A 25,562-nucleotide genomic window follows, 5' to 3' on the forward strand; every position below is an offset into this window, starting at 1 on the left:
CTTAAAAGAACTTCTCATAGTAATTTAAATCCCGATAGGATTTTAACAAAATACCCATAGAATTTAAAAATCCGATGGAAGATCTTCATTTCCTATAGGAAAACTGCTAGTCTGAATTAATTTCTGTAGGACAACTTTTCTCTTATAGATAAAATAAAATTTTAACCCTCGCCCTAATCCTGACTCTGGGGAAGTTTGCTTAAGTCTGGACGGACCGGGAACACAAAGACAGTGCTGTTTTTGGCCCGGCTCCGGGTGCGGTAGCCCGCCTCCGAAGCGAACACAGAACGTACCAAGTCTGCTCCGGTGCTCGAAGCGATGACTTACTCGCAGCACGGATCCAAAGACCCTTTGGACGAAATGACAATACCCGGCGCTCGTTGGGAAGATACGTGAACATGTATCAAGCAGGGGTCTTCCTCGTGAAATGGAGAAATCGCACTTTCCCTGATGAAATTCTCCACTACAAAGTTGACACTCATCAAAATCGGGGGAGGGGGGGGGGACCAAGCAGAAGACAGAAGCGATTTCCCTGTGTCTGCATGGTCTGGGTTAGGGTTAACCATCATCCAGACTCAGAGAGAGAGAGAGAGAGAGAGAGAGAGAGAGAGAGAGAGAGAGAGGAAGAGAGAGAGAGACACAGAGAGAGAGAGACACAGAGAGAGAGAGAGAGAGAGAGAGAGAGAATTCAAATGAGGCATCAACATGTCGTAAGATCCTTATATAGACGTAACAAAATCTGTAAGTTTTAAGTGAGATAAAAAAAAAAAGAAAAAGAAAGAGGTAGATATTTGTCTTATAAGTAAAGCTTTATAATTCAGAGAGAGTGGCCAATAAGGGGCGTCTTCAAATTCAATTATCTTGACATCCCTTTGATACGGAAATTGTTTCTGTTTTGAATCATTCATCAAATTTAGGAGATTGCAATAATTATTGCTGTTCAAGTAAGAAATACAATTGTTACAATGTAGAAAATGGTTTGCGCTCACGCGATAACCATTGAGACTTAAAAAAAAAAGATTTCTTAGCCTACGTTCTTGCTCTTTTGTAGCTTGATTTAAGGGAAATAAAATACATTTACATATTTACACTTACATATAATTAATGATTTTTACAAATGGCAGACTTCCAACCGTAAACCATGTTTAATTCGTAAAACCTCTACCTATTCCCTGGTCATCGTCGGTACCATCTGACATAGGTAGGCCGACAGACCTTCCATATATAGAAGAATCGGTGTTCTTCTAAATCACCGCTAGGATCAACAAAACTGCTCGAACTTTTGCTTATTTATTGTTTTAAAGAAAAAGATGAGAGAGAGAGAGAGAGAGAGATTACATCCTTACAATTATTAGGCTTATACTTCAGATCAATTATAAACGTATAAGTCATATTATTCACGGAAGCTTTATGATGCATATCCTCAAATTACATGGGGAAAACTTAGAGGAATCGTTTTATTTTTTAACAACATCAGAGAAAACATTTTTCCTTGAACATTTTCCCCACATGCATATAAATTTACGATGTCTCGTTTACAAACATGCCTGCATCAATTACTTTTGTATAAAGTCTGTCTATAGCTGGAGGTTTTTTTTTCACTTGATGTCATCTTACTCGTATGACGACCTTCTTTGTTTCTTGACTATTTGATCACAAATTTCATTTCAAAGTAATTATGTAAATTTTATATACTTTTATAACGCCTTAAGATCTGTTTAAAGATCATTACAAAAGTTGATATCATTGCTTCGCCTCAAACGCTGACGTCGCCATTTTACTACGAAATGAAACAATTTTTTATTGGTGAAAAAAAATGAGCATGAACAAGTTTTATCCTTTTTTAATTTCTTTATTATTTGATTTGAAAAGGACTTTTCGTCACGATATTCATTTCTTTATGCTGATTTTAACTTTTCATTTTTAGCTCACCTGAGCTGAAAGCTCAAGTGAGCTATTCTGATCACATTTTGTCCGTTGTCCGTCTGTCTGTCCGTCCGTCCGTCTGTAAACTTTTTACATTTCGAACTTCTTCTCTAAAACCGCTAATCCAATTTCAACCAAATTTAGCACAAAGCATCCTTATGGGAGGGCGAATATAAATTGCAGAAAAAAAAGTCCGATCTTTATTCAAAGCGGAGAAAACCTTGAAACTGTAGAAAAAGGGGGGTGCATTTTTAAAAATCTTCTTCTCAAGAACTACCGAGGCAAATTCAACGTAGTTTAGCATTAATTATCCTTATAGGAAGGAAAATATAAATTGCAAAAATTAAGTGCTCATTCTGTTTCAAATCTGAGTTATTACGAAAATAATATTAAAGGAAAGGCGTGTTTCAGCTTCGCGTTCGGCATCCGGTAAAATGGGTAGGCAAGACTTGGCCAGGGCAAAACAAAAGATTGGCAGTTAATAATCTGCCAATCTCATTAAAATTTCAGGATATTTGATGGACTAGTATATTTGTATTCGCTGTAAATATTGCTGCATAATAATGCGTATTTGGAATTGACGATTGTCGATCTGCCCCTGCTTTTATTTTGCCACGGCCGGGGTTTGCATACCCATTTTACCAAGACTCGTATTCCATTCTTCTAAAACGAGGTTCTTTGTTTAAAGCAGCCATGACATTATACGAAAAAGGTTCGATCTGACTATGATGAATTTGCTTGTTGTGCAACAGTTTGCGTATGAAGGGAAATTTTTGAAACATGCAAAATATATTGGTGCCGATTTTGTGAAGTAAATTGAGGCTAACTATTTCAATGCGTTGACAGTTTTCACACATGACGTTGGTGTTAGCTTGTTCTGATTTTCGTTTCGTTTTCATTATTTATGCTTTGTAACCTGGAAACTATCGTTTGTATTTCGTGATTTTTACGTATCAAATCAAACAGAGACTTCGGTAAATCAAACAGTTAACTGTTTACCTGCGCAAATTAAGCAACATCTGATGTATAAAAAAAGTACTGAAATACAATACATTCTATCGGTAATTCGGCATTATCTTTTGCGTAATGGTAGATTAATGCAATAGGTTTTGTTGAGAAGCTCGGCATTTTCTCGAGTTTATTCAGTTTAAATAGAGTTTGATATCGCTGACGGAAATATGTAGGTATATACATGTATATATATGACTCATTTCGAAAAAATAAATTGTGTTCTTTATTTGAAATACATGTAGTGCATGTTTCTTGTGTTTAATTCTTTACAATTTCTATTTACTAACCCTATTTGAGTGTTAAGCTTCAAATTATAAGCAAGATACAGAGATTTGCTCACAATTCTATATGTTTGTACACAGATCTTAAAAACTAAAGATTAGAAAAGTAAAAAAATTGTCAATATTTATTAAGAAAATTTTCAAAGACTGTTCTTCCAGAAACCAACTTTAACAACTTATTGTATTGTAAACTTAACCTTTTTAGCTCACCTGAGGGTGGGGCCACAATGGTGGGTCGAAGTTTAACAAATGAATAATTATATAGAGTAAATCTTCTCAGAAACTAATCAGCCAGGAAAGCTAAAACTTGTGTGAAAGCATCATCAGGTAATGTAGATTTCAAATTTGTGAAAATCATGACCCCCGGGGGTAGGGAGGGGCCACAATGGGAGATCGAAGTTTAACATATGAATATATAAAGTAAATCTTTAAAAATCTTCTTCTCAGAAACTAATTGGCCAGGAAAGCTAAAACTTGTGTTGATGCATCCTCAGGTAGTGTTAATTCAAAGTTGTGAAAATCATGACCCCCGGGGGTAGGGTAGGGCCACAATGGGGGATCGAAGTTTAACAAAGGAATATAGAGTAAATCTTTTAAAATCTTCTCAGAAACTAATCAGCCGGCAAGGCTGAAACTTGTGTGGAAGCATTCTCAGGTAGGTAGATTCAAAGTTGTGAAAATAAAATCCCCTGGGGGTTGGTTAGGGCCACAATGGGAGATCGATGTTTACATAGGAATAAACAGAGTAAATCTTTAACAATCTTCTTCTCAGAAACTAATCAGTCAGAAAAACTGAAACTTGTGTGAAAGCATCCCAAGGTAGTGTAGATTCAAAGTTGTGAAAATCATGATCCCCAGGGGAAGGGTGGGGTCACAATTATGGGGTCAAAGTTTAAAAAAGGAATATATAGGGTAAATCTTTAAAAATCTTCTCAGAAACTCATCAGCCAGATGATTATGTTATATTATGTTAACAACCCTGTTAGCCTTGCAAAGTGTTACAAACCCGTGAGTCAAATTTCATGACTTATCTTATGGCTGTATGCTTACAAATGACAAACAGTGTCTATCTGTCCGTTTGTTTGCCTACATGTAAATGTACTGCCCGTCTCTCTCTCTCTCTCTCTCTCTCTCTCTCTCTCTCTCTGACATAAAAGTGTGACACAAAATAACATCTCTTCCGTTTACCGAATCACTTGAATAAAATGAGAGAGAGAGAGAGAGAGACTTGGATAAATCGTAAAGCATGTTACATATCGAAAGAAGACACGTCTGTTGTTCATTGGGAAATAAATCTAGACTAAGTGAGTGGTCTAAGGTGCGGCCTAATTAGTGTAGAACGGTTGCCGTGGAGCTATGCTGTGTCGTTTTTGTATAAGCATAAACAGGTCGGTCCGCGCTATAAAATTGTTTCAGATGTTTACAAGCTTTGCATTTCGAGGATACAAACAACGTATTTGATTACTGCATGTAAATCATGGATGAAGAGGAGAAAAATCCTAAGTCAAAGGTACGTTTTTAAATTGTTGAAGTTAAAATATAAAGAGAAAAAAGACTACTTTGAGTACAATTGTACGTCACGAATATTTTCCTTTTTTCGAACTAAGCAAACATAATCTAAAGAGTTCCCTACACTTATACTAACGGTTTGGACGCTGAGAAAATAGGTCAAGGAACAGACGATTGTGAAGATTACTCTTGACGTTTCTCTTTTGAATAGCGGGTCATGCCGAGAACAATTTAATTGCCTATAATAACTCTATAGTTAAATGGAATTTCTATTTCATGCAGTGCATTTTTAGGAAAAATATCTCAATAACAATGGTGATAAGACAAATACGCCTGCATTGACCAGGTTAAGAGATGGATCAACATCACTGCCAAATTATTCTAATGTTCCTTTTTTTCGTTTAGAAGACTCTTACAAAGCCTCCTCCGTTATGTGCCGTGATTTTCTCGAACACCACGTAAAAGGCTACACGCTCGGACTCGGAAGTTGCTGTGATCATAATCCTACGTTTGAATCAGATGTCACAATACTAATATTCAAGCGCCTGTTAATGAATCTACTGGCTAAAAGGATCCATTCAAAAGCATTACCCGAAGGAAGGTTGTCATACACTAAACGTTTATAAAATATATTCTTTTTAGTAAAGATTATGTTTATAGTCGTCCTTAAAAAATCACAATATTGCATCAATATTGGGACATGAAGCTACAGAACTTCGAGCTAGACAAATTCGTCGTAGTCTTCAAAGTTCTGTCAAAGAAACACAAGTACATGTAGAACGGTTTGATTTTCATACACTAAGAAAAACGTTTAGTACAGGCTTCATGAAAATTCCGAACATTTTCGCAAATTCGGAAAGAGCACACATTTAGTTTAATGTGATGCATACCGGTATTTATAATGATATATTTGCCTCTAAGATTATAACATGTTTTGATGTTGGTGTCTTTTACAGTGGATTGCTTTGTCTATATTTATGAAAGAAATGAATTGCAAATATTATTTGCAAAATTTGTGTTTTTCATATTTTGATTCATAAAACATGCATCTCGAATCAAACTTTAAAATGACCCCCCCCCCCCCCCCCCACCACAAATTAAGTGTCTTATTTATATAACAAAAACATGTACATGTAGTTGGGATATAGACAAAACCGTTGTATGGATTAAGTGAACATAGCTCTTACGTATTGCCACTGTTCTCTATCATTTAAATAGTATTGCCATACAGAAAAATGTTATTTATGTAAAGTTTATATACAAAAAACTGCATCTATGTATAAAACTCAACGTCACTGAGGATCCCATATTCTACAATAATGTATGACAGATAATGATCGCATGTTAAGTAATCCAAGGTCACTTGAAGTATTAATGAAATTTAGAATTGAACAACATGAATTTACAATCTCCCAGAGCTCTGATGCGAACAGAGTACTTATTTTGTATGCATCATACAGATCAAGTTTTGTGTGCAGCGATATTCATTTTTTTGTCTGTAAAAATACCAAATATACAAGGCAAATCCCTGTTGAAAATCAAATAAATGAGAAAACATAATTATGTCCAATTATATAAAAGTTGCAATAAAAATATATTTTAGAACTTGAAGTATACAATGTCCTTATAGTAAGAAATTAAAAAATCCCTAAAATAACTACTTGTCTCTTAACTAAATTAATAATCTGTCGAAATGAGAAATTAATTTTTGTCATCCAAACAAATATCGGACTTTTATCTTTTCCTTATTCATGTTATATAATTTCCTAGTTAATGCTTTAGTTTCAGATATTTAAGAGGTCAGATAATGTGGTCAACACTAAAAAAAAACTTGCTGAATCAGTAATTTTCGTTTGCTTTGTTTTGAAAGTTCCGAGTTCTAATTAAGCCTTGCTGAGAAGCCACTAAAACTTTTTGTTTTTCTCATTTATTCTATGTAATTTGGAAAGCATTTATTTAATGTTGATGTTAAACATTGATTTAGATACTTCCTAATATTAACTTAAGGCACCAACTTAAATTAAAATAATTAAGATTAGCTGGACTAGAAAAGAAATAATATTATTTATGTAGACGACCAACTTGTACTTCATAACGATTGTTAATTGTTGAAATTTGTGCTGGGGGATAATCATGACAAGAATGTATATCTAGTCATTTTTGCGATGATCAAATAATCGCTTTTTAGCAACAATTATATTCAAATGTGATCGCTTCTGCCTAGTTTGTTTTAATTGCAGAAAATGGCTGACGATAATACAAGAAGTTACAAAATTTTCACATTTTTTACAAATCTTGTAACATGCGAAAAAGGTTGGGATATAAGGTATAAATATAGCTTCGAAAAAATCTCCAATTTAACAGCATGGCTAAAGTTACTCATATAATCGTTTAGGTGGCAGGGGACAGTTTTTTTGATCCAATTCATTGTAGCCAAGGGACGCATGTCTTTGGAACTCTGTAACTAGAGTTTCCTCAGTTCCCATTCAGCACAAATACCTTTAATTCACTCTTTATAAGGCCAATCACCAATTTCTGAAGAAAATTGCTAATCAAAACCTGTAAAATTCTCTACATACTGGTTTTTATGAGATTTTGACCCTTTCATATTTTGCTAATTTTTCATGATTTTTCAGCTTTTTAGACCTCCCCCAGCTAATTCCCTGCAGAGGGTTGACCTTCCGTACCGCGTGCATGCTGTACTATCAAATGTCAGAAACTTACCGGTGTATAGTTTACAATGTCCCATCCACCTACTTTTCGTGTTATTTTACCTCCCGTCTGTAACTTGCAATTTCACTGTGTAAAGTCAGCACAACAGTCAAAGCCGCAGGTTTCGCATTTTACTTCTGATTCTCATGTACCTAACATAAGGGGCCTACATATTGCATATCAATTTCAACAAGAGACACCCCTCTAACTAATGATATTCATTAAAAATCATTTCATGAATTTTAGCAACACTCATAAGCCTTCAAGTACAGCAACTCTCAATTTTACAAAAATATTGACGGGTACTTTATTCGAAACTGTCCCTTGCTACCTTTAACATACACTCACATTCTCTGGAAAAGTCATCTTGTCTTAAAATTCCAAAGCTTATGCTATTCTGAAAAAAAGTACACCACATTTTGCCAATTCCATTGAGGTTTAAGAAAAATATGGCCATTTAAGTGAACCCACCATTTCCACTTTCCTCTATTTAACACAGATTCACAGGGCTCTCCATAAATAAAGCATCTTTACCTAATCTTTTAGAGGTCAACTGTTGTTCAACCTCCTTAAATAAGAAACCTTATTGAATACTACATGCATCTGCTTGATATTATCATGATTAAAGCATCACATCACTTAGAAATCCCTTTACATGTATACCCTCCCCCTATCTTTTGATTTTCACAAGAAGCATTAGTTTGAACACTTTAACCTAATATTATGAAACTTGTGGCAGTTTCTTTGAGTCATTTCTTACACATATTTGAAAACAACCATCACTGATATTTAAAATTGATCTTTTTTGGTAAATGGATGATTTGTAGCATTTTTATTCACAAAAAGTCATGTCGCCCTACATGTGAGTTCTTGTTTTCATGAAAAACTAAGCCTATAATCATATTTAGTGGATATCTTATATATTCTGGTTTCTAGTCTCCTTTTAACTTTGCTAAATTAGTAAGACCTACAAGTGTGACATGTGCGTTTAATTAAAATGAAATTCAAACACACCCGGGTACCTGGGACGGATGAGAATTCCATGAAAAAGGTTCAAATTTTACATGTTTTTCTACATTTTTGATGCATATATACAATAAAAGGGTAAACATATGTTGTTTTTTGTTCATTTCAAGAGTAATTATCATAGCAGATGTTATTTCAAGGTCAAATGTACAGTTACATATCCTACATGTAATGGTAATGGAGTCCATTGGAAAGAGGGGGTGGCTTTTTCAATTCTGTAAATACATCTAAAATACCATTTTTTGATAGGAAGGAGCAAAAACTTGAGTTTTTTGACATATGGTATACTTTGATAACTGCATTTGTCTACATGTAAAGTTCATTTGAAATAAAAATATGCTGTTTTAAAAAAATTGGGTGATATAAGTCAGGTGGACTTATGTTATTTCATAAAATCAGACAGCAAAATGGCTGCAAATTCATGAATTTAATGATTTAATTGACAAAAACTGTTTTAAAGTATTTATTCTTATCTCAGTAATTAACTTAAGCCTATTAATTGTCATCAGGATAGGAAATGCCTACTCTCTAAGCCAATTTACTCTAGTGGTGGTCATTCTACACATTTAAGAGGGAGTTACTCCCCTTGAATATTTTAGCTAATAAATGATGTCATGACATCTATAGCCAAGAAAATCATCCATTTTCACAAAATGTATTACTTATGGTACAAAATCCACTCAAAATTACACTTAAAGGAGAAATATGAAAATACCATGTAGTCTTGAAGGTGGCAGGGGACAGTTTTTTTGATCCAATTCATTGTAGCCAAGGGATGCATGTCTTTGGAACTCTGTAACTAGAGTTTCCTCAGTTCCCATTCAGCACAAATACCTTTAATTCACTCTTTATAAGGCCAATCACCAATTTCTGAAGAAAATTGCTAATCAAAACCTGTAAAATTCTCTACATACTGGTTTTTATGAGATTTTGACCCTTTCATATTTTGCTAATTTTTCATGATTTTTCAGCTTTTTAGACCTCCCCCAGCTAATTCCCTGCAGAGGGTTGACCTTCCGTACCGCGTGCATGCTGTACTATCAAATGTCAGAAACTTACCGGTGTATAGTTTACAATGTCCCATCCACCTACTTTTCGTGTTATTTTACCTCCCGTCTGTAACTTGCAATTTCACTGTGTAAAGTCAGCACAACAGTCAAAGCCGCAGGTTTCGCATTTTACTTCTGATTCTCATGTACCTAACATAAGGGGCCTACATATTGCATATCAATTTCAACAAGAGACACCCCTCTAACTAATGATATTCATTAAAAATCATTTCATGAATTTTAGCAACACTCATAAGCCTTCAAGTACAGCAACTCTCAATTTTACAAAAATATTGACGGGTACTTTATTCGAAACTGTCCCTTGCTACCTTAGGTCGTGTGGCCTCATGTAAATAAAAACGTTGTTTCCCCAGCTTAGTTATTTTATAACAAAAAAATAGATATGACGTGTACACAAAACAATGAAATTTCATTTCAAATTGCTTTTTATGAATCAAACTTTGCGACATTTTGATGTATAAAGTTAAACGCTAAATTTTAATGAATGCATCAGCTGTAAAAAAAGTTTTTACATTATAAAAATGTGTCCTATTCAAGATTTGATTTTCATCGAAAAATTGAAAACAACTGATAAAGAATCTCTTTGTTCTATATTAATTAGGTTTATGATGATTGGCGTTATAGTTAAGGAAAAATATTCTTGACAGTCTCTGTATTCTGATTATTAAAGTCATCTGTATCCAAATTGACCGCAGTTGAATTGAAATTAAGATTTTATTGATTTACCCAAAATATCTTTATTATTCAATTAACAACAACTTCTTTTATAAATAGTCAAATGAATTCACGGGAAGTTAACATGTAAATTATGGGATGGATATAGTAATATAAAATCCATGTTTAACAAATGATACGTATTTGTTATACTAGATGATAAGCATGAAGGGACTTTGTGTGTCATCAAGATGTTTTTGTACGTTATACTGTGTCCGAATTTTTCCTTATTTGTTTTCCTTGACTTATGGTTTAAAAATGAAATGAAGTAGCAACTGGTGTGATATTTCGAGGAGTTGACAATGCTAAAAAACTTAACTGAAATTGATCATATATAAATGTATTCAGTTGATGTACATGTACATGTATGTTGCTAAAAATTTATTGTTGCATCTGACGAGAAAAAATACAAACTTTTCATTTTCCACCGTTCAATATGCAGTTTAATGACGCAGCTGGAAATATTACCGTTTTTACAATATCGATTGTATTAAATATGAACTCATAATCGCATAAATACAGCTGTTCATGCATTAGGACATTAATTACAGAAGGGGAAGGGTATGATTAGTGGGACGTATCTCTTCTAGATTTTGTTTTTTAGGCTAAATGTCACTATTAAGTTTTATCACCGTTCCAAATTAAATGTATCAGATAAAAGACTGTTTTCGAGAAGAAGAAAAAATCCCCCACACTCCTGGTGCCCGTTTCACAAAGATTTCCAAAGATGATCCATTAGATAGAACTTAAGAAATGCCTAATTTATAACTTAGGAATTTACTGAGGTTTATCATATCAACTTTTATCAACTTTCTGAGCGTAGCACATCTTAATTAAGATACATTGTAAATCACTTTCATATCATATTGTTAATTCTAAATAAGTACCGATCATGTATGAATTCTTTTCAATATGACACAGAATGTAAACTTTATAACTGAATATAAAAATGCATTCCCTTATTCACCTAGAAAAAATGCGTACATGGAGTGTAAATAGTGTAATGTCTAAAAACAAACACTGATATTTTGTATCAAATTTTCCATTTACATGTATAAGCGAGCAGAAAAAAATTACGTAATAAACCTGTATGTTCTTTGTAAACGGTATTTCTTTTTAATTCAATGCATTGCTCAAAGTATCTTTCTTATTGTTGCCACATGTACATATATTTCTTAGTTTTAAATATTATATGGATATGACCGCATAAATCAACTGAAATTGGTCACTGTTGAAATTTTTACGATCGAATGTATTTTTTGTCTATAGTTGGTCCATTATAAAGAGCCCGTGTTAGCATATACAGATAAGCTTACTTCAAAATTAAAAATTCTGGTGTGACCAGATAATTTACAAAATGTAAAAATATAAAATCTAAACCAAAGAAATTAATTGACGATATATATATTATGCATCTTTTTACTTCTAAAGTTTTAGTTTAGAAGTAATAGTAAAGTGAAACAGATTTTAATGATGCGTGTAATTTGTTATTTTTGTTCCACTTTAATGTGCTTTAATTTGCGTATAATTCATTTCAGTAGAACATAAACAGTCCTCATGTTAAATTTCTTAAGACATTTATTTACCTGTCTTAAAGTGAAGATATAACTTAGGAATTTCCTAAGACAAGACTTAAATAGTGAAACGTACGAAAGCCCATTGAGCTCATTTTCGTAGGTAAAAAAAATATTTTTTCGCGAATAAACGCGAAAGTTTCGCGATTAAACGCAAAACTTTCGCGAATAAACGCGTAACTTTCGCGAATAAACGCGAAACTTTCGCGATATAACGCGAAACTTTCGCGATATAACGCGAAACTTTCGCGATATAACGCGTTACTTTCGCGAATAAACGCGAAACTTTCGCGATATAACGCGAAACTTTCGCGATATAACGCGAAACTTTCGCAATTAAACGCGAAACTCAAATATAAATATTGTTATTTCATAGAAGAAACCCTATGAAGAATAATTATTGAATACAAATATATTAATTTAAATAAAACAAAATAATATTATATAAAGATGTAAATGAATTAGATTTAACCTTATACAAAATAACATAAATTCAAACGTAGGAAATCTTTAAAATCTTAGTACTGATTTTCAAAGAACATAATGCATCACGCTTCTCACATTCTAATGGGCGCTGTATTATTGAAAATGAGGCAGCAACATATTTTAATTATAACAATTTTAATTCGAATTAAACGCTTAATTAGGTATCATTTTAGAATTTAAAGGATATCATTGTTTAAAACGTTATAATATATATTATATCGCTGCAACATAACTTAACGTCTAGTTTTATATCAGAAAGATAAGTCAAGCTGTGAATTGAAATTTTCAAGCTTTTGTTCAAATCTAGATGACGTAAATTCGTCCTCCAAATTTATCACATATGTCATTTAAAAATTAATACTAAGATTTAAAAGGTTTGTGATGGTTAAATTTATATCAATTTTATAAGAAAAAGATCATCAATGAATGCCTGTTCGAACACAGGGTCGGCGAACAACTGAAAATCGTAATATGATGCTCAAACTTATTATCTACTTTGGACATATAACATATAAAAATGTTATGATAAAGTTTTATCAGATGTGTTAATATCTATATGCAAAAAAGATAATTTTGTCTTCATAAATCAACGTAACACGGATATTATAATGATAATGAATAATAAGTATTTTATTATATAAAACTTAAAATGTGTTTGTTTTCCATCGTTTTTCTTCATATGGGTTCTGTATGAAATGACAATATTTATATAATAGTTTCGCGTTAATTCGCGAAACTTACGCGTTTATTCGCGAAAGTTTCGCGTTTATTCTCGAAAGTTTCGCGTTATATCGCGAAAGTTACGCGTTATATCGCGAAAGTTTCGCGTTTATTCGCGAAAGTTTCGCGTTTATTCGCGAAACTAACGCGTTATATCGCGAAAGTTTCGCGTTTATTCGCGAAAAAAATATTTTTTTTTACCTACGAAAATGAGCTCAATGGGCTTTCGTAGAAATGGATAAGTAAAAGACTTCAGAAAAAGTTTTTTTCCACAAAATATGCATGTAACTTGCCCCTGGGGATAGATTTTGAACCTAAGTTGTCCGATCCAATGTATATGCCCGAAACCTGATGAACTCGCCCTACACTATCTTCTATAATTTTTTATTAGGTAATCCACGTAAAAAGTTCTCGCTAAATGATTCAATATTATTTCATTTGAAGTATTGATGATAACTCCCACTGACATGGATCCGCAAAGCGTGACCACTGCCTCACTTTCATTTATACTATTGCAAAAATGATAGTAGTTTTTTTTTTATTAATTTTACAATAATTACAGGTATTGATCAAGCAAAAATAAAATAATAGCTTAAGGACATTTTCTAACACGACTTAAAATACAGAAGGTGTAAGCAGTTACTTCCTTATTTTATTGGCAAAATGTATTCAGTTATAAGGATAGAAATGCATTATCACTTTTGATATAGGAAACATAGATTTGTTGCCTTTATCAAAGATCTAATCAAAAAGATTGAAAAAAAAATATGTATTTTCAGGTGCACATTTTCTTATGCACATGAGGATGTCAATGCATGATTCAGCAACGAGGCTAAAAAAAACGAGGAGAAAATGATGCCGAAACGTTCGATGATCCCATTGAGCTACTTCTTAACGTCAACATGATTATTACTTTAATTATGTCATTAACACCCTGATGCAAAAAAATATGTGTGAATTGAGAAAATTTACTCGTCCACTTCACTACAAGATTACAAACAACGATTTGATAGAGAAAACGTTCTACATAGGGATGGATTACTCTCCTACATGTAACAAGAAACCCAAAGGAGGTATACACACATGGTTTAAGTGTCGCAAAATTCGTAGCATAAGAGGAATATCAAATCTTTTTCCCATTTATCTTTAACGGCATTCTTGAAGAAAGAAGTTTAATCCACTTGACTGATTGGAAATGGTCAATAAGTTGTCATATTGATTACTACAAATCATCTGTGGAAAAAACAACTAAGCTATATAAGAACAGTAAGAAGCAATGCTGTGAATAGACAGAGACATTTTTTCGCAAATGCGCAGGAAATATGTCAAATGTTTTCGAAATAGTCAACTCCTCATGAAAAATGAAAAAGAGAAAATACGTGCAGACACAATACAAAACGTGATCATGGATGATGGAAAAGTTACATGTAAACCCTTTGTTTAAAGCAAGTAATAAAATGTCTCACTACTGAAATTTAAAAATACTTCTTTCTACACGTTTTTCCCCTTTTTTTTGATGGCATTGTAAATCCAAAGGCAATAATGAGTTATGATGATATGTTGATCTTTCTGGTGGATTCACCAACTTTCTGATCTTTTATGTAAACTGAACATAGCATTCATATTGGTGGGCCCACCAATTATGTATTCAATAGCAGCGATAAACTTGTTACCGGCCGGGAGTTTCTTTGGTGAATCCACCAACTTTGTAATCTGTTTTTTTTAATAATTCGTATAACTTGATATATGTTGGATCCACCAAGTAGGGGTATTTTGAATTTTGTCAATCTTTTTGGTGGCTTCACCAACTTTCTTGTTTTGTATATAAACTGACATTTGTTGCGCTGTTTCTGTTTATTTAGTGCCATCGATGAATGTTTAGAAACTTTTGGTGAATGCATCAACTTTGTACTCTATATTTGTTTGTATAATTTCATTTTGGTAGATCCACCAAATATTTGGATAATGAAAGTCTGATGTCACCAAATTTAATCAGTAAAGTATAAGACAAAATGATTATTGCATGCATATTTGTGTTTAGTTGGAACCACCAATTAAGGTTTCTTTAAAACTGAAATATTTGATAACATGTGTTACTATCATTGCTTTGTTGGTGGGTTCACCAAATCTTTGATTGAAATACAAAACTGTATGCGGACAAACTCACAATTTAATTTTGGTGGAGCCACCGGGGACCTGTGTGAATGAGATATTTGATGTTGTTTAAAAAAATAGAATCGCCAATATTTTATCATTGGTGGACCCACCAAGTTTATTTGTAAGTGAGATATTTGATGAAATATGTTGGTGGAGTCACCAATATTTTGACTGTTATTGTGGAATATGAAGGTTTAAAGGTGCTGTGAAATGTTCTTTTGTGTGAAAAAGATGGCGGGTTCACGAATTTATGTTGTGCTCAACAACAAGAATGAATACAATTCATGTTCATTTCTGTTATTGTATTGCGTTCATTTTTCATTTTGCACTGAAAAAAAGAGGACACGAAAAGAAAATCCTCTTTCTTAATAGAAACAGTTTATATAATTTTAGACAGTCTTATAGGATTTTCAACATTATATTGTAGGAAACTTAGCTTATTTTTCCTATGGGAATAATATTTTCCTCTGCTATATTCATTTTTATAGGTAAATATATCATCTGTAAAGTAAGACACACATAATCAAAAGTGGTTACATACTCTCTGGACAATGATCTTTTATTTAATACATATAGATTTTTACAAAACTGAATCTAAAGCTGGTGCAAAAATGCCACCTTGGCACTGGCATAATTATACGGCAGAGTGTTATCTACATCTTTTTTTTGCCTAGTCCTGGTGGTTGACCAGCAGAAAATAATAATGAGAATTTCAGCCCCAAGATATGAATAATTCATTTTGAATGACCAACTGTATAACTTGTATACAGTTTTTTTTTGTGTCAGCAGCATTCTGCTTTACATGATATTTTTTGTCCATACCATAAATTAATACATGTGATTAATCGAACAGGTTCTGTTAAGCGTGAATTGGAGTCTTACCGTTTGTGACAGACATTTTTCAGGAATTAAGAAGTAATCGTCCTGTGATTGTACATCGTTTATATTGCAGTTACTGACACTTATTATTGTACTGCTTTTGTTTAGTCCAAAAAGGTGAATATTTCCTTCTTCCAAGCATCCTACAATAAAAACAAATCGCCCGTTGAATTTAATTGACAATTAAGTAATAAGGTCCCGTGAATGATTCATCCACATGCATTTTATAAATTATACCATTGTCCCAATCAGTGGCTATAATGTATGAATGAAAAAAAAACAACTAATGGTTGTCGAATCTTAACAAATGTGTCTATATTTGAACAATTCTCAAACTAGATGCTGTCATTAGACAGTAATACCCGCACCAAAGGTTTGCCCCTAAAACACTGTTTTGTACCAGTTTGTTTAAAAAATGAAGACCACCTGCAAGTTCCGGTAATACATTTAAAAATTATGATTTGCATAACTGAAGGATGAGATCCCTTCCCAGACGATAATACACATGATCAGCACTTTATGTGCAATTTTGGGTTGAACTGTTTGCATGTGAAGTGAATCAATAATCTTAACATTTCATGTCATAGAAAGTATAATGGTTTATATAATTATTACAAACAAAATTAAAGTATGCCCCCTCTCTGCGGCTGTTGCCGGTGTAAAAAAGAATTATGACCTCCGTAGAATAATGACCGGGGGTCATTTTTCGACGTAGAATAAAGAACCCCCTAGCTGAAGAATAATTGGATTGTTTCGAAGAAAAAAGACCCAGGGGTTATTTTTCTTAATGTCAAACAGATGAAAAATGGCCCCCATAGAAAAATGCCCCCCCCCCCCCCCCCGTAAACATGGATAGAAATTGGTTACCCCGTATCCAAGATATGACTTTGAAATTACTTAATTTTTCACTCTGTTCAACTAATGTTGAAGTTATAAAAACCAAACTTGTAAAAAATCGCTGTATATAGTTTTTTTTTTATATCCGTCGCAAGCACACACATAACACTCTTACATTGCCACAAATTGATTGTTAACAGTTATGTCACTTCTCTCGTCGACATACGGCGGGAAATGACGCGAATAAAGAAAAATTCATACACAATGAGGATATTGTGTGATGATTAACAAACAATAATCATGAAAGAATAATTGTTGTAATAATATAAGCAATATTCATTAGTGAATGAATTGTCAATCAAAGAATGATACATGTATATATCTTGATGGAAAAAGACTAAGGGGCAGGAAACGTAGGCATATGAATACTTTTTATTTACATTTCTTGGGGAAAGTGATTTTAAAAAAATCCTTTTGCGTTAGTTTTGTTTTCTTCTACGTAATACATGAACATCAATATCCTAAACATTTGTTATATTGTTGTATTTGTGATCATGAATATATTTTATTCTTTGAGAGCAAATGTGTGAAGAGTACCTGACTTTACAAAATCTTAATAGATAATAAACACAGATCGATTATAATAAGAAAGGATTGTTTCTTAAAGCGTTCATAAGAGGTTAGGGCCCATCCTAGGGGTTTATATCCCTCTTGATTTTGATTACACGATCTTTATTGTATCCAAAGTTACCAATGTTCATACAAACTATTGATGCATTAATCATCTTGATAGTAACTAAACTTACTAAAGTATGCCAACGATAAAGTAAAATATATTTTCTGTACGAGTACTCTCAGTACTTTGACGATTTTCCTTATTAGCCGTTAACCTCTACTGGCGTAATGGCTGCTGCCAGTGCCTGCTAACTTCAGCTTGGTTATAATGCCTAACAGTGGAGCAAACTTTTCATAACTTTGGTTTCATCATTAATTCTGGGTGATGCACTTGCATACCAAGCAGTTTGTAATAGTGGAAATCCTCAAAGCAAGTATAGTTCATGAACAATATGAAAAATATAGAAGATGCGACGGCGAAGCGCGAAGATGCGAAGACGAAAGTGCTAAGTTGCGAAGGCGATGAAGTGCACTACTATCGCTTCTTCGCCTTTGCAACTTCGCATTCCTGCCTTCGAATCTTCGCGCTTTCGCCTTTTTTGCTCATCGAGACGAAGTCAAGGGGAGCTTATGCTATACCCCCGGCGTCGGCGTCCGGAGCTGGTTAAAGCTTTTTTGCAGGTCCTGTATCTAACCCATTACTTGTCCTATCTTCACTAAACTTGCATGGATGATGCATCTGAACCTCTTGAATCTGGTTCCTAACTTTCAGATGCTGGAAGAGGTGAAGGTTTTTGGTGCAGGTTAAAGTTTTTGTTGCAGGTGCCCTTTGATAGCAATATCTAAGTTATTGCTAGTCTGTACTTCACCAAACTTGCATGGATGGTGTGTCTTATGATACTGATGCACCAGACAGGCTTGGGTGCTGAATCTGAGCTAAAGGTTTCTGATGCTGAAGAAGGTTACGGTTTTAAGAGCTGGTTAAAGTTTTTTAAACATATAGGTCTTATGATACTTATGCATCAGACAGACTTGAGTGCTGGATCTGAGCTATAGGTTTCGGATGCTGGAGGAGGTTAAGGTTTTACTTGTCCTAACTTCACCAGACTTCCATGGATAGTGCGTATTATGATACTAATGCACCTGACATGCTTGAATGTTGAGTCTTGGCCATAGGTTTCAAATGGTGCATAATGTTAAGTTTTTTGGAACAGGTAACATGTTTAATAGATAATAGTACCATTTCAAACTTTCATAGTTGATTAAACTGTAATATGAATGGATCGCAGAGGTAGCTTCAGATGCAGAGCTTGATCTCCATTATCAAGGAAGCAAAAAAATATATCTTAGTTATTGCAGGTCCAAACTTCACCTAACCTAAATGGATAGTGTATCTTATGATACAGATATAGATATGGATGCTGAATCAGAGCCATAGGTTGAATACTGCTGAAGGAGGTAAAGGTTTTAATTGCTGGTGTCTTCTGATGATGATATATTAGTTTTTACTGGTCCTAACTTCACCACACTTGCATGAATCTTATGATACTGATGCACCTGACAGGCTTGAATGCTGAATCTTAGCTATAGTTTTATGATGCTTAATGAGGTTTAATTTTTTGGAACAGGTCACATGTATTATAGTTGATAGCTTGCATAGTTGTTTTAACTATATTATAAATGAAACGCAGAGGTTGCTTCAGATGCAAAGCCTGATCTCCATTATCAAGGATGCTAAAGAAATCTCCTACCTCACTCAAACCTGATTGATAGATAGATGTGGTTGTTGTAAAATGATATAACATGATTCCTATGATATAGTATTGTATGATATGAAACACTATTGTTTAATAGGATACAATATAATACCATATCTTATATTGTAAAACGGTATATGATACGATATAATATTGTATCAATTTTATTTATATTTCATGATATGATATTATATCATGATATTGTTATATATAGTATTGTATATTATGATACAATATTGTATAATATTAATTGTATTATTAATTAATTATTTAATCACATGATACTATAACATATGATATTGCAATATATAATATTGCATCCTATGATATAATATTGTATATTCTATGATATTGTATGATACAGTATTGTATAATATGATATTGGTTTCTGTAATATAGATTTATATCACATGAAATTTTATATATGATATTCTAATATTATAAAATATCGTATCATACGATATTGTAAAATATAATATTGGTTTATATGATATATTATCATATCACGTGAAATTGTATTTTATGATGGATTAATCGGAAAACCTTGGCGAGAACGGTGTCTGCATTAAATTCTATGTAATCGACCAAGACTTGCTGAATGCAATAAAAAAAGGCGAAGGCGAAAGTGCGAAGATGAGAAGGCAAGAGTGCGAAGTTGGGAAAGAGCGATAGTAGTATCGTTCCTTCGCCTTCGCACCTTAGCACTTTAGGCATCACATCTTTGTGCTTCGTCGTCGCATCTTTGCACTTTTGCTCCTTCGCACTATCGCATTTGCAACTTTGCATCTTCGCCCTAAGGTCGAAGTGGCCCTATCGGAACACCATAGATATATGCAAATGCAATTGTTCATGGGGCATGGCCACGATTTTGGTCAAAGTCTATTTTTCTGTTTTAAGAGAGCATTTCTACTGATCAAATGAAATTTGAGGGTCACCTGTAAAGTTATAAGCAAGATACAGGGCTCACAATTCTTTGTCATGTAAACAAGGCTCGTGCCCTGTTGTTGTTTACATAGGTTCAATATACCAGTAAAAAATCTTTTTCAAGCTAATTTGTCTATCTTCTTATTCATTTTAAGCATAAATAAACAGTTATTATGTTCAATGCATTCATTAGGTCTAAAATTAGAATTCACATTCAAAATGTAAACAAAAGCTTTGTTTACATTGCAAAGAATTGCAAGCTCTGTAACTTGCTTATAACTCAACGAATGACACTCAAATTCTAGTTGTCTATTACAAATTCCTTACTGAAGCATTGTGAACATTAAAATCGGAAAAATAATTTTTCACTAAAATCGTGACCATGCCCCTTTCAGATGACAACCATACCCAGATGCAATACGTCAATATCTTTTTAAAACGGAAGGATTTTTATTTTCTAAGATATACCCCTTCTTTCACTTTAAGTTTATTTGAATATGAATTATAATTTCTGTTACTTTCTGTAAACTGCAGCAGTAAAAATTACAATAGTGTAAAGACTATTTCACAAATAATAAAAAAAAAATATACTGAAAAACTTATTCTACAGGTGTCACTTTTCTTCATGTAGAGTGTGCTCATTTGTATGAAAATGATACTTATTCTTCAGGTAAAAGGGTCATTTTTCTACCTAAAATAATGACCCGGGGGGGGGGGGGTCATTATTTTTACGGGGATCATTATTCTTCATTACACCCTGCTTTTGATTTGCTTCTGTGTGCCTACATGTACATAATCGTGTGCACGGATTTAGAAAAGGGTTGGGAATCAGGGGTCCAGACCCCCCCCCCCTCCATGAAAATTCATTTATATCAATAGTAAAATTACCAAAAATACACATCGGACTCCAATGCCCTTACAGACATGTAATTGCTCTAACCCATTGCACTTCACTGCAAGGTAACATAATTTTTGGGAAAATATTATATTGATACTTTATTGTTTATTTCAATAGGAAGTATACATAACAATATGCAGGTGTCGTGCGCCACCTTAAAGCTGTTATTTCCTATAAATAAAAAAGTGCAAGGGGTTTTGAAGAAAAGGTCATGAAAATACATGTATATTACAAATACCTTATCTTTGCATGAAGTTATGTACGCAACACAGGTCTACAGGTATCAATAGCGGGTACTAGTTCTACCCAGCTCTTCGATTAGATGAGTTTCATTTCACGTGGTGTATACATACATGTATGTGTTTTTCATATGCAGAAAAGGATTAATTAACATGCATAAACATTTCTTTTGTGATGATTAGCTAAAGGGATTTATATTGTGCTCTAATTAATTTATCATTATGATGTTGACCAATAAAGGTAAGCATAATACATGTATAGTAGCACAATATTATGAGACACCGGTATGTACATAAGTATTACTTTAGCTTTCTAGATAAGTGATCTCCCTTTGCTAGCATACCGTATCATCATCTTTTAATTTTAAATAAGCTTATCATCTTTACCTATCCTATCGCATTTGTAAAGTTTCTGTCATTTTAATTGCAAAAGTTATTTTTTCATTTGTCAGACTTATATACACTATTGAGTTGACCCCATATTGACCCTGTAACAATTTCGTATTAAATTTGTGTATTACATACATTAGATAAGTAAGTGTAGAGACTTCTCATTTTTATATGAGTTATAATAGGAAGCTAGGAAAGGGTCTTTCTTTCATAATGTATTATAATGCATCAAATACAATGTAGGCAATGACCCTATGGGGTTGTTCCGACCCCATGAAACAGGAAAATGCCAAATATCTTCCTACGTCATAATATGCATCAAATGGTGTAAAATACATGACCTCCAGGTGTTGTCATTAACCCCCCCCCCCCCCCCCCCCCCTTATGAAATAGGAAATGATGATACAATCTATATTTTGATAACTTTTGAGATCATCATCCCTAAACCATATAATTTATTCTTGCTCTTTGTGTCATTGCGCATCAAATTGTATATAGGTTATGCCACCTTGGAGACACCCTGACATTCTAGAACTAGAAATAGTCATGAAAAAACACACACTAAAGAAGAAAATAACAGGTTAGTTGAACTAATTTTTATGATTAATTTAAATATATTTTCAGCAACACGTTTTGAAGTATAACATTTCACTATTATTATTAACGAGACCGAGTACAGATCGAGTAGGCACACTTTCGCACAGCGTTTCATTTGTATTGTGACGTCATCTTTTATGCTTGGTTGACGCCATGGCGTGTTAATTTCAAGTGCAAATATTCGGCGAAATTTGTTAAAAATAGCTCGTTTGATGCGTAAAATTGATATTATATTGTGGAACTAACATAAATGTCTTGAAGCATAAGCTATATTTAGGCTCGGGTCGAAAACGTGAAGAGGGTTCAGCAAGCCTAGCCCTTTGTCATGTTTTCTTAACCCGCCTAAATATAGCTTAATGCATATATTTGAAGACAGTAACCATGTACTTTATAAAATGTTTTACGGTGGGACCGTTGGGGCGAGCGCATGTGATCAAATAATGAATTATGATAAATCAATGAAAATAAAAGTAGCAATTTAACATAAATGAATTTGAATGTTTTTTCATGACCTTCCACTAAATTTTCATTATTCATAATTTATAAGATTGTTTATAAATTTATATATAGAATTTATTTCAGATACAATATTGATAAACGATAAATATTTTAACATAATGTTCATTGCAGTTTATTTACTCTTTTCTTGCAGGAGACATTTCTCTTAAACTCATGTATAAAACATGACTTTTCATAGAGCCCCCCCCCCCTTCCGTTAAAAAAATTCTTTTAAATTTACGTATAAATTTTTTTACTGATCATATAAGGAAAATGGATTTGACCCCCCCCCCCCCCCCCCGGGAGTATGTAATAAATAAAGAGCTAAAGGCATATTTTGCATTATCCATTCCTCAGCCAGATAGGAATTTTCCTGATTTTGAGAATTTCTTTTTGCTTGTGAAATTTTTTGAATGATGCAGCCACGTCTCGTTTTAAAAATTGTTCCTGGAAATTACCTTAAATATAGTGAATAAAATAAATGTGAGCATTTATCCAAATGAGAGCAAGTTACAACGGTTTCCTATCTATGAAGAAATGTCCCCATTCGTTAGCTTTGCAAGATTTTGAGAAAGGTCGTATTCAGCAAATTTACAATAACTACTTAGAGTACACCCCTACCCTTGGGGTCATGATTTTCGTAACTTCAGATTTATCCTACATGATGATGCCTCCATGTAAGGTTCAGCTTTCCTTGCTGATTGGTTTCTGAGAAAAAAGATTTTTAAAGAATTACTCTATATATTCCTATGTAGAAATTCGACCCCCATTGTGGCCCCATCCTACCCCTGGGGATCATGATTTTCAGAACTTAAAATCTACACTTAATGGTGTTGCTTTCACATAAGTTGCAGCTTTCCCGGCCATATGGTTCTTGAGAAGATTTTTGAAGACTTCAGGAAAATTTTTAATAATTTCCAATTATCTCCCCTTTTAAAAAGATGTGGTTCTCAATTTTCACAACTTTGAATCCCATGTGCCTTAGAGTGCTTTTTGTTAAGTTTGGTTGAAATTGGCTTAGTGGTTCTGGAGAAGATGTCGAAAATGTGAAAAGTTTACAGACAGACGGACGGACAGACGGACGAACGACAGACAAAATGTGGTCAGAAAAGCTTTCAGCTTAGGTGAGCTAAAAATGGGATGGTTGTCAATCTGTTTTGTTTTCTGACCGAAAGCTACATATATGCAGCTATTTCATGCTTCCAATGAAATAGTTTTGTTTTAGGAAAGCTATTACTTGTTTGAAAAATAGCGTTGCTATACTTTGTCGCTTAGTCTACATTTGCTATTTGTAGAACAAACAGAACCGGTATCATTCCGGTCCTCACTTTATACATTGTTCGACTTTGATACCCCTAGCATCGTAATAGCTAGCACTTTGCATGTAAACAAAAACTTTTAAAATTTTAACACTTAAACTGCTTATTTATAAGGCTATTCATATGTACATAATTCATGCATAGTGACAAGTTGTTAATTTCTTTCGCTTGCTAAGGCTACAGCGTAATTAATAAACATTGAACAAACAGCGGTTTTTTTTTCATGCATATTTTCTCCACGGCAAATCATAATTAATATGGGATTCCCTGATAACTGTAACTAAAAATTCACGGCTTTGGATTAAACAAATAGTATTATTGATCAATATTAAGTTAAATTATTAGAAATCACCTCCACAATAAAAATATTTAATTCATATCTATATCGTGAATCAGTATTTTGTACTGTTTTAAAAGGAAATGTTCTATCGGAATCAATCCCGTGTTTGTTTTAATTGCCAGCGTTCGTTTGTATGTCAGTGATAAAAATTTTGCTTTATTGAACGGCCGTGTATTGTAGAACACATTAATTACCATGTATTGGAAGCATTTTATTAACACATGTTCCAGTCAATTCAAGATGTCTTCGTTACAGTGAGACAGCGGAGCGTTTAAACATGTATTTACGTCCAGCTCTACAAGCACGGCCACTGTCATCTGGGCGACGGCCGATGTACAGCTAGTGACTCTGTTATCGATCAGTTACCTGAGTCTCGGAATACATCTAAATATAGAGAGGGGCACAGTTTTGAAACAAACAACTAAAAAAAAGTAAAACAAGTTCATTTTTATGAAACGAAAATGTGTATATCAATCAAAACATTTAGGAATTTTATGTTGAATCACCTTCACGCACTGCATGTATTAGTTAGTGCATAACAAAAACCCCTTTCATACCTTCATGTACGTGCACACCCCCACGGAAAATGGAGCTGAAATTGTTTCTGTAAAAACTGATTATATATTACACGAACATCAATACTAGCTTCGATGATGCATTAGACATTTTTCTCCCTTTTAAAGTTACATGTATTGACAAAAGACTTTTAAAGCCTTTTACATCCTAATAATAGGAGCCAACCCATTTTTCTTCATAATGAATGAATGAAAGGTCTCGGTAAGACCCACAACTTTTGAAGTACATTTTATCACAAACTATTATCAGGTAGAAAACTAAAACGGAAAACTGAAATTTTTTCACAATAATAGTAAAGTCTTCCACTCGGAAGAGGAAGACCTTAAATGTCTAATTTCTTAATACGACAGATCCAAATCCGAATGATTATTAGTACGAGTAACCAAAACTGTAACCATTCCAAGAACAACTTAACCAAAAACAATCCAAACATGTTTAAGTTCGGCTTAACATTTTCCGAATTGTTTTTGGTACGAGTTAATATTGAACTTTAGACTATTTTTCGTA

At 33.4% G+C, this 25,562-nt stretch overlaps 1 protein-coding gene across 1 annotated transcript in view; it reads right to left on the bottom strand.

The window, feature by feature from the left end:
• LOC128169664 (uncharacterized) overlaps positions 1-25,562 on the bottom strand; it is a 173,927-nt gene that overhangs the window by 142,355 nt on the left and 6,010 nt on the right. Inside the window, exon 4 of the mRNA XM_052835767.1 lies at positions 16,069-16,208. Within this exon, the coding sequence (XP_052691727.1) occupies positions 16,069-16,208 (140 nt within the window). The remainder of the gene's footprint in view (positions 1-16,068; positions 16,209-25,562) is intronic.

Source organism: Crassostrea angulata, unplaced genomic scaffold, assembly GCF_025612915.1.
Source record: "Crassostrea angulata isolate pt1a10 unplaced genomic scaffold, ASM2561291v2 HiC_scaffold_168, whole genome shotgun sequence".
Lineage (NCBI taxonomy): Eukaryota > Metazoa > Mollusca > Bivalvia > Ostreida > Ostreidae > Magallana > Magallana angulata.